Consider the following 11,380-nt stretch of genomic DNA (forward strand, 5'->3'; position numbering starts at 1 on the left):
CACTCGCGTTAAAAAAGCAGGAAAAGACATCTCTATTTACTGAAGATACCTCTTTCCTTTTCGCTAGTTTCGTTAGAAATTCCTCAGCCTTGTGGTCAGCAACACTTTCAGTTTTTTTCCACTGTGCCATACGTTGCGGTAAAATCTCTTGAATACGTCTTTCGTGCAAAAACAAACATTTTTATAAAAAGAGCTCTATCAAAAGTAATTTCACGTGGTACACTTATTTTGTATTTATGCGATGCAACGTGATCTAAAGGTGGTGTGTGACCATTAAAATCCCGCTACTGAACATTACTTTCACGTGATACTGTTTATTATGCTGTACAATGTGGATTTAACTTTGAATGTATTATGCTGTAAAATGTGGATTTAACTTTGAAGTCTGTGTATATATAGGCAATCAAATCCAAGCTATCAAGCAGTATTTTCATGTGGTACTGTTTATTATGCTGTACAAGGTGGTTCTAACTTTTGCATCTGTTGATGAAACCCTAGTGTGTGACCATTCAAATGAAAGCTACTGAGCAGTACTTTCATGTGGTACTGTTTATTATGCTGTCAAAGTACTTCCAAATTTTAACTCTGTGCTTAAATCCTAATGTACAACTATCTGAATGAAAGTTATCAAGCGATCCTTTCTATCTAGTACGTAATTCAACTCGTACGTGACTTGGTATACCTGACAGCCAGCTGAATTCCACACTCATCACTGCAATACTTTGAACCAGAGCGAGCAGCTTTAGTGCAACCAGGTCCATAACACTGACGTGGAACTTCATCTCTTTCTCTCTCATCAGCATATTCAATGGACATTCTACTCTTTTCCTCGTTAGACATAATTCTCTTTCGTTTGCGTGGTCTGTCGCAGGATTGCCTTAACTTTTCCTGTTTAATAAACAAAATGGATAACAAATTCAACAAGAATTTTAAAACTGGCTGGGTCCTGGTATCACTTTGAGGTAATTTTGCTTGAAAGGCCTATCAGGTTATCAAGTCCTTTTGTTACACATTCATAGACCGAGCTGAAGGTGAGGCGCACAAACTTACCAAAAGAGAACAAGACCAATCTTTCCCAGTATGGACCGCACATACCAATTAAGTCTAAAAAAGTTTCTAATATATTTTGGTATACAAGAATATTGACCAAGCGTGCATGCCTTTAAAAATAAATCTAAATATACCTTTATCTACCCTGGGCCTGTATATGTTTATTAGCTAAGTTCTCTTCTTGCGTGTCATTGGACCGAGACACAACCATGGTTTAAAACAAAAGAAAAACAGGAAAATAATACATCCTGGAACAGCAATCTTGAGTATGGTTTCTCGAAACTTGATACATGGTGTAGCTCTAAAACGCATAGTACTTGGTATCAAGAAGTTACGGGTGTTATGTTGTCTAGGAAAGTAAATTAAAATCACCGTTACAATACTAGTGACGGGACAAGCAACAAACTGATTTATACAAATTTCGACCAATTTCCTGGCTTTTCAGGGCCTACATGTTCGGGGAAATTTCCCGCGAAATGGTATTTCAGCGATATGTATCAAGAAGTTACGGGTGTTATGTTGTCTAGGAAAGTAAATTAAAATCACCGTTACAATACTAGTGACGGGACAAGCAACAAACTGATTTATACAAATTTCGACCAATTTCCTGGCTTTTCAGGGCCTACATGTTCGGGGAAATTTCCCGCGAAATGGTATTTCAGCGATAATAAGTCGAATTTTCAGGATACTTATAACTTCAATGCGCCCGAATTTTCGAACCAAGCTTACCGATAGTAGGTTTTGCTACAGTGGTGTAATTCAGCAATAATTCGGTTTTTTTTTCGCAAATGCGATGCAAATTTTAGGGCAAACTTTAACTCTGATCATCAATTGCCCAGGCGTTTTGTCTCTCAGGCATTTCAAGTAGAGTATGTGAATTGTCTTTTTGCAAATTTTTGTATTAGAAAACAATTAACCTAACGCACCACACTAGCGTATTCTCTCACAAGCCTATCAACTTCATCTACAAACCTTTCTACTTTCAGATGACTTTGCATGCTTCATCTTCACTGCTTTGCGCTGTTTTCTTGGAGTCAAACTCTGATGCAAGAAGAAATAATGAAGAAATTTTAACAGTCGATTTATGTTTCAAAACGTGTGGTGCGTGCTTATATGTATTTCATATATAACTCAACAATCTATTCAAGAACATAAACTATTGCCTAAATAGATTTCTCGCACTGATTAGTGCTGAGTTAATTTAAACTAGGCTAAAATGCAAGAGCTTTAAATTATATCAACTCATATGACAGGATAATTTCACATTCATCGTCAATCCTGTTCAGTGTACCTCTATGTCAATGTCAAGATCTTCTCTCCTAGCCTCTTCTCCTTTTAGCATGTCCCTGTAGGTGGAGCCACCTCTTAACAGAACCTGAAAAACAGCTACTCAATTTGTTGTATGTGGCTCAACGTAATTTAGGCTAAGTAAACGCGAAACAAGATTGCTGGCCAGCAGTCTCCCCCAGAGTGAGTTCAGGGTGGCCGGGGCATTTGTCCACGGGCGCCTGGATTTTACAGCTCGGCTTCGGATGTCAAATCTTTCTGCATGTTTTTCGCTGTTGGACAGTGCTCGTTAAGCTTTTCTCCCAGCCCACCAGTCCCCCTTTGGCTTGAGGGTAAGTATGTGGTAAGTATCCTGTGTTTCCACTGTTTTTTCAGTGTGACGGTACCTGGTGGTTGCCGCTCACAGGGTTGTCATGGATACCCTACGTGCACGGTTTAGTTTGATCTCAGGCTCCACCATCCTGTCAGGGACCATTCCCCAAGCTCACTGTTTGTTGATGAGTTTGACCAGGTACAACCACACAAACTTTGAAACTCGTTAACCACACAAAATTTAAGTGTTGTGTGCTGCACGTAGACCTAAAGATATTTTTATACCATGTTTACCGAACTGTCTAGTGAGTTTATGCACATGTAGATTACACAAGTACATGGATGCATGTATCAATATTATACCCCAAGGTCCATGCCGTAAGTTGCAGACCAAGTTTTTTCCCGTTCAACTCATGGCCCAAGCATGTTCACGCAGGCCATAAATCCGTAAAAATGAGGATCCGTAACTTACTGTACGTACCATGATTGATGAAGACAAAGTTAGTAAGATACAGTATTTATTACATCTCTTACCCTTGACTTCAGAAGGCACTGCCGTAGGCGACATTTTTGTCTCATCTTGTTGGGGCCACCAAACTTCTTCATGTCCTGAAAGCATGTGCAATGGACAGTAAGACAGTCTGTCTGACTGACTGACTGACTGACAGACTCTCATACTGTCTGTCTGAGTGATTGATGGACTGACTGTCTGATTGTGACTAACTTGTGATTGTCTTGACTGTGTCTGACAGTCTGTCTGTGTGATTAACTGACTGAGCACCTATTTGATTGACAGACTGACTGACTGTCTGACTAGCAATATGGCTGACTGACTGTCTGACTGACGGACTGTCAGGCTGCCTGACTGATTGACTCTAGTCTAAAGGAAGCAAGGCTTCATTAAGGAAAAAGTAATATGAGTATTTTCAGGCTAGTCCAGACAAAACAATAAGTTTATTGAATAATTTCTTGGAAACAGATTTTGTGATAAAAATTGGTGATAAGAAGTTACAATGTTTCAACCTCTCTGAGGTCATTGCCCAAACTTTTTATCCCTAATTTTTTAAATAAAAATAAGTTTATTATGAAAAAAAAAAATCAATATGAAAATGTCAGAGGTTATCTTTATTGAGGACAATCCCGAAATTCAACATAACTAGTAGTATTACAAAGCACCTTGCAAAAGTCACATTGGCCACAGTCCTCTGTCTTTACACATGCAACACATTCTCCACATGTTCTCTTGGACCTCTTTCGCTCACTCTACAGTACAAAAGAAGATTCACAGTCACAAAAGGTGTAAAGTCTTTCAAAATTTAGGGTAACCACCTTCAATATTATAAAATGTAAGTAGTACTTTCTACTTAAATGCAGTAAAAATACTTGTTAAAGGCCTTCAAGTAACATATTCAAAATTATACTTTCAGCTCAGTTTAGCAAGGAATTCCACTATCAATCAGCATCCCAATATAGTGTACCTGTAGCACTGTTCGAAATCGACCACACCTACATTAGGCCCTGTTTAGATGGCAAACTTCAGTGGTAGCTAATTCAGAGAACAAACTTGTCATAATAATCAAAGGTAACTGAGGGAAATGGTTAGGAAGGTCAGCAAACATCAAAGAAGCAAACAAACAGGCTAAGATTTACATGTATCTTGTCCAAGAAGGTCCTTGACCCTGCATATCTTTTGTTTTATGCTCATCCATATGTTATGTCATCCAATATAATGACCTTTTGTATTTTGCCAGGTTTTGTACAGGGTCAGTTCCCAAAATAGTCAACAAAAACATACATTACAACAAAGAACTTTGCCAGGTTTCGTTCCCATTTCCCCTCATTAACAATGTAATAATTAATTTAAATTTGTCAAAAATCTAAAGAAGATTTTTAATCATTGTAGCTTTAATACTGGATACCAATAGGTCAATTTCAATATATAGTTAAAATTTCTAAATTAATGCCGAGGCTTAGGGGAACAAAACAAAACATTAATTCATCCCTTAACCTTGATGTGATTTCTTTTGTTTTATTCCCCAAAAACTCACCATCAGGTTAAAATTTTTAATATAGCAAAATTGGCCTATTGCTGCACAGATTGCAGTAAATTGTACCATTTTAAGAACACATGCCTGATACCTGATGCCTGATGCAAAAACAAAAAACAAAACAAAAACAGAGTATGAAATTTTCACTCTCGACAAATTCAGACTAGTATATATTACAGGTGTGTGGTCACTGGGTAATCTGACACAAACATCCGATCATTTGATGTGAAGGAAAGACATACATCATCTTTACTTGAATCCTGTTTTTCCTTCTTCTCTGATTGGATTTTGTCACTTTTCTCTGGTTTAGGTTTCTTGATCCTGTACTTGATGCAAAGATCTGGATTGCTTTCTGGAATAAAAAAAAAGGAAAAAGAAATCAAAGTAGCACAACATTTTATTAAACACTTCCAGGGGCCCATTTCTCGAAGGTTCCAGAAAGTTCTCGCACCCGCAAAGCAGTAGCAAAGTCTCAAACCTTATGATTACAGAGCTGTTTTGTTCACGTATTCTAAATATTAACAGAGGTTCTTTTCACACAAGAAGTTCCAGGCGTGTACACCTCTCAGTTTTTAGATGCAGAGAAATTAAAAATGGCTTTACAGGCCTGAAAAGTTTCTGGGCCTTTCGAGAAACGGGCCCCAGTTCTGTTTCAAACTCACTAACTACAAGATTGGTAATTCATAGTAAATGGTTTGCATCAAGGGGTATCTGTAACTCATTCAGTGGGATTTCCTGCATGAGGATAGCTCTGAAAAGAACTGTTGTTCGTGACTTATTCTATCAACGTAATAATATTATACTCTTTCTTCAGTATAAAAGCAAGTCAAAAATAGTGTGTGGCTCTTTAAAGAGGATAGCTTACCTAGACATTCCCTGCAATAGTACTGCTTGATTTCTTTTGCCTCCAACTTTGTAATGCCAATACAGTCCCCGTGGAACCACTCATCACATTTGTCACAACAGCTGCACAAAAGAGATATTCAGAATTAAATCAAAAGATTAATTTACCTTCATCATTACCTGTATATTTCTTCACAAAACCTTTCACTGGCTGCAACAGAACCACCTTGTTTACTGGTATTTTTGATACTTTCAAAATTAAAATTAAGGCTATAGCTGCTACAAGAAAAATGTAGAAGAACTAACAACAACAAACAACAACAACAATGATGACCACAACAAATTATTTGTACAGTCTAATGCTATGATTTAATTATTAATGGGCCATTTCTGAGTTACCTTGTGCCTCTGTTTAAAAACAAGTCTGCATGCAAAACCTCTCATATGAAAATGAGTATGATTCGCATGAAAATGAACTTGTAGGCAGAACACATTTTCATATGAATGGTTTGAAACAAAGACTTGTTTTGACACAGAGGTACGAGGTAACTCAGGAATGGCTCATTTCTATTTGTATAATTTTGCCTTGCATTCATTATATAAATTCATTTTTACACCTTTATGAACTTGCAGAATTTGTATTCCTTATTTTTCATCACCTTAACAATGGCGTCATGAAGACACCAAAACATCAGTTTTTATCGTTAGTTTTTGCTCACTAATATAAAATTTTCATTAAAAAAAAAGAAAATCAGTAGCAGGACACCCAAAATAACTATAAGAAGCTAAACCAGTGGGTGAAAATAACAACATTTTGTACATCAGACTACACATAAAAATAAATGTAATAGGTTCACTGTTAATAAATAAATAATTATAAATTAAAAATAATAAGGAAATAAACAAAATTAATTATTGATACATGTCATGTAAATTAATTTATACAGTCATGTACATTATTTTGCCAATTATTATTAATTGCTTGTCTCTCTTATAAAACTGATTATAGATTACCACAGAATTATTGATTCAAACCCTTACATACATTGTATCATGTTATCATTCTGATTATACAAGCCTGCAGACACTTACATCATAAATCGGCTGGTGTCTGAAGTACGACAAACACAGTAGAAAGCATCATCCTTCTTTGCCTTTTCTTCCTGTATTAAAAACCACAAATAAATCAGTTAACCCAGTGACGCCTGTGCCAACTGTAACCACCTGTGTGAAAAACTCCTCCAATTCCCTGTGTCACCCGTAACCGCCCCAAAAAAAAGCATGTGGGGGCAATCGTCTTTCCTACCCTCCCTGAAGACTTCTTGGTCCTCTTATCATTCCATTGTTCTCTTGTTCTTGGGGACAAAATAAACCAATCAGAATGGACTTTCTGATAACATTTTTAGAGGACTTTAGGGGTCCTATAAAGCTGGTTTTTCTTCTTAAAATCATGCGCTCGAAAAGAGCAGGTACTCATGCACATTGCGGGTCAAATCTGAAAACTTCCAAGGTCTCATTTTCATTCCTAACATGGAGAAATTACTGCTTTGAGATTTAAAATAGAAAGGAAAAATACAAATCAATGTTTAAGTGGCCTCAGAATAAAGGATCAAGGATTAATCAGTCCTCAAACCTTTCTGGTGGAGAATTTTTTCTTTCTACAACTGCCATGAAAACACGACAATTGGAGCACTTTCAAGTAAGTTTTGAATACAGATTGCAAATTTCAAGCTGAAGCTCTTTGGACTTAAGAAACAAACATGGTAAACGTACATTACTACTTCAAAGTTGAATTCAACTCTTGCAATAATTGGTAACGCCATGGGCATTAAAATGACTGCAAAAGTGGTCAGCAAAAACTCAAGCTTTCCCTTAATTAGCATGAAGAATTAATTTGAACATGCGGCCATTCCCACGTTTGGGAATATTTTTTTAAATAGGTTTCTTCCCATCAACTTGAATGAAACGTTATTGCTATTGAACTTCCTTTCACATTTCTTTCATTTGGTTCCCTGTACCTGCATGCTGGATTAATATATTTCTGCATATTTAATTTACCGTGACGTCCATGCGGTTTGTTTATTTAGTTTATATTCGCTTCATTCAAATATATTTTTGGACTCTTATTCAGCTACTACAGAAGTGCAGAGGAAAGAACTAAGTGGGCACTAATTTAACGCAGTTGAAATACGATTGATCTCAAAATAATTAGTTTTTGTCATTTTTTGATTTACAACTTTCATTTTTCTTTCGCAGCGCTGTAATATATTTCGTCGCATGGCGAAGAAATTATTTGATTTCTTGTTTTCAGATTGATTTTTAGATGCCTTTCACATTTATTTTCCCTTGTTTTCTCAAATGCTAGCCGTTATAGCACACGAATGGAAATTCTGTTGTATTTGGTTTCATTTTACCATCCGAAGTCAATATTTAACTCATTTTCGCATATTCAATTTTCTTGGATTCTGTGGGACATTTTATCGTGTGGTAAAGAAATACATTGTAACTAATAATCTGACTACCTAGCACTATTCATTATTAGGTTAAGTTTGCTTTCGAGGCTGGTGGCCAATGAAAGGCCAAGTGGGTCAGCACTTATCTCCAGTTTCCACCTTGTGAAGCAACTAGGAGTATTCCCAGTAATAAATTACAGGTTTACCCCATGCCCCACTGTTCACAGTACATATGCTGGTACCAATTTATGCACACCTGGGTGGAGAGAGGCCTTGTAGAGTGAAGTACCTTACCCAAGAACAGAACATAGCAATCCCAGGAAGCCAGGACTTGAGCCTGCAATCCTTAATCCAAAGGCCAGCACACTTACAGTATCGCTCAACAGTACCGCTCAACCGTCTCATTTCTCGCAAGACAAGTCTCATTTCCCTCGAGACGTTTCTCTTTTCTCGCGAGACGCGTCTCGTCTCTCTCGAGAATCACTGAAGTGTTTAGTATATGGCATATATTACGTGTAAGAAAACAGTTACCTGTAACGATTGCTGCTCTGCAGTTCATTGTCAAATCGATGGGACCATCCAACATAAAATATGAATCGATCGTTTGCTCGATTCATATCGAACAAAGATAATATCGAACATTGAATGTAACTACAAGTAGAATTACATGCGTTTCAATTCATGCGATCACGGGGGCAAAGAGTTGTTTTTGCGAATCTTGCTCACTCCAAATGATTCAGTTACCTACATTTGCTTGTTCTTCAATAACCGCTAACTCAAACAAACATTTAATTTTGTGTAGGAGAAAAACATTCAGGCTTTTGGCATGCGCCAGTGAGTCAATTGTTTATAAATGGGAGTCATAAATTGTTGAAAAAATGATAAATGTATCTCCGGTTCTCTTTGGCATAAATCGTTCATTCAAATGCTAAAATACTATATCTTCGAAGACAGGAGTTTTTATCAAGGTTTCTGAGATGCACTGTTTACAATAGTTTTAAATTTTTCTGCTAGCGCGAGTTTTGTCTAGCGGTACGCGTGGACGAGTCGACAACATTAATGAACTTTATTGTTCTCTGAAACGTCAAGACAAACACTAAAAACGTTTCCAGTTCCATTTGGCATAAATCGTTCATTCAAACGCCAAAATACTATATCTTTGCAGACAAGAGTTTCTTATAATGTTTATGTGATGCGAAGTTTACATTAAGTCAATGTTTTTGCAAGGGAAAGTTCTGTCTCGCCGCAGTCATTTAATACACCAATGAAGTTTGTTTTGCAAAGCGTCGTGGCAAAAACATCGCCTGTTCTATTTGGTATAAATCGTTTTTTCAAATGGCACAATACTCTCTCTTTAGCAGATAGAATATTTGTTGCTCGACAGCGAAGATTTCGAGTGGTATGTGAGTAAACATTTTATATATCGGTCAATACAGCGGTCCAGTTATAACTAGTCGAGGTTTCACGATCAAAGCGTGGTTCCGCATGTCCACAAGTTTGAATAAAATGTTATTCGAGGTTTCATGAACAAAGCATGTGTCGCATGTGTCGCATGTGTCGCAAGTGTGAACAAAAAGTTAGTCAAGATTTCATATGCAAAGCGAACATTCACAAGTTTGAATAAATAAGTTATTCGAATGTGAAGGGAAGTGATTTATGATCAAAGCATGGTTTCGCGTGTTCACAACCTTTGAATAAAAAGTTAATCAAGGCTTCATGTGCAAAGCGTGTGTTTACAAGTTTGAATATTAAGCTATTCAACGGATCACTTAGCGTCATTTCGCATGGTCACAATCTTTGGATAAAAAGTTAGTCGAATTTCCCGACAAATCAGTCGGGAGCGATAGTTAACAAAACATAAGCGGCGCTGCTGTGTTGACTTAGTGATTGCGATCGCGTCTTTAACTTGCAACATGTAGATTGGGTGACAAAACTCTACATGTTGTTTCATGAGCGCTACATTTTGATTATCAACTGTATGAATCACGTTTAGAATTGCAAACAAACCTTGTTTTAAGATCTATACGATAAGAGAATTGATACAACTGTAAAACATATTTGTAAACACGAGTGACTGTCACCGACAATTCAGATACCTTCAACTTTTATCATGCATGTATTTACAAATACTAAACGTTAAGCAAGTCTGGCTGGAATAAAAAAAGCTTGGCCGATGTATATGAAACAATAGTGGATGCTTGAGAACTTATAATACACACATGGTACACATGCATTGCTGATGAGAACGGAAATCGTGTCAACCACGCTAATCGATACAATACAATACAGAAGTCTTATACATAAAACAGGTTTTGAATACCGACGAATGCAAAGTATTGGTACTTCCAGTGCACTCGCGAGAAATGAGACACATCTCATTTCTCTGCAGACTCCTCTCGTTTCTTTCGAGACAAGTCTCGTGAGAAACGAGGCGCGTCTCGCAAGACAGTGATAACTTACTTGTGAGCGGTACTGTACCATTAGCTCAATATAACTCCCACCTATTTCTCGCCAATAGCCATCACATGTATTTACCAAGTCACAGGTGTGGCCATATGCAACATTTACACATATTTACAGGTCAAGACCACTCCAGCTGCTCAATGTTGGCACAGCTGAGGCAATTACACTTCATAATGAGTGGTTTGCGAGCAGGCTCACCTCTGCGTTGCACGCATGAGTGGCAAAGAGCAAGTCAGCAGGGACAAGTCTGTTGAAGAGGCGCCACTCACATGTGTGCTCCAAAACGTGAGCCTGCTTGCAGGTTGACAAAGAAAGACTTACATCTGTATTAAATAACTCAGGGCCAATGAAATTTAGCTAATAACACATGACTTTTGTGGTCAGCTAATGAGAACAGACTGCAGGCTGATACACAATGGCATGAAAAGCAAACTAAAAAACCCTGTTTTCTTTGCACCATAAGTTAGTCAAATAACAGAGAGATGAATTTACGTGTGCAATCACTTTACAGTACCTTGGCCGCTTCTGCCTTTTCTTGTGTTGCAAGCAAGTAATTCACCTTTGCTTGTCTTTCAGGTAAGATATTAAATATGCGAGCCACCTCCTTGTGCTACAAGGGCAAATACAAAATTAATTATCCTTACACATTTCCATATGAGCTTAAGTGTAAGCTTACATGCCTTGCAATACTTGTGGATGAAATGACTTTAGCCTCATACAGACTGGGATTATTTTCTCCCTTATACTCTCCATCCTCATAGCAGAAAACAAAGATTAAATTAACTGCTTAAGAGTTAAGCTTAGGGTGTTCAGTTCATAAATACCTTCCGTCCACCATTTTCACCTTCGTCCGCCATCTTGCCTCTACCATTAAAACATGCGCAGGAAACTTGACTTGGTAACCAGCCCTGCTAGTAACTTAGT

The 11,380-nt window shown here is 37.4% G+C and overlaps 1 protein-coding gene across 1 annotated transcript in view; it reads right to left on the reverse strand.

Moving 5' to 3' along the window:
• The window catches only part of LOC110047421 (CXXC-type zinc finger protein 1-like), a 17,749-nt gene extending 6,372 nt beyond the window's left edge, over window positions 1–11,377 (reverse strand). Inside the window, exons 1-11 of the mRNA XM_089280866.1 lie at window positions 11,281–11,377; window positions 10,971–11,066; window positions 6,633–6,703; window positions 5,563–5,663; window positions 4,940–5,049; window positions 3,826–3,912; window positions 3,184–3,258; window positions 2,342–2,425; window positions 2,023–2,091; window positions 683–888; window positions 50–158 (exon numbers count right to left, since the gene is read on the reverse strand). Of these exons, the coding sequence (XP_089136992.1) occupies window positions 50–158; window positions 683–888; window positions 2,023–2,091; window positions 2,342–2,425; window positions 3,184–3,258; window positions 3,826–3,912; window positions 4,940–5,049; window positions 5,563–5,663; window positions 6,633–6,703; window positions 10,971–11,066; window positions 11,281–11,313 (1,041 nt within the window). The 5' untranslated portion in view covers window positions 11,314–11,377. The remainder of the gene's footprint in view (window positions 1–49; window positions 159–682; window positions 889–2,022; window positions 2,092–2,341; window positions 2,426–3,183; window positions 3,259–3,825; window positions 3,913–4,939; window positions 5,050–5,562; window positions 5,664–6,632; window positions 6,704–10,970; window positions 11,067–11,280) is intronic.
• Between the last annotated feature and the right edge of the window lie 3 nt (window positions 11,378–11,380).

This window comes from Orbicella faveolata, unplaced genomic scaffold (genome assembly GCF_042242905.1).
Source record: "Orbicella faveolata isolate gen_17 unplaced genomic scaffold, um_ofav_v1 contig_48, whole genome shotgun sequence".
Taxonomy (NCBI): Eukaryota; Metazoa; Cnidaria; class Anthozoa; order Scleractinia; family Merulinidae; genus Orbicella; species Orbicella faveolata.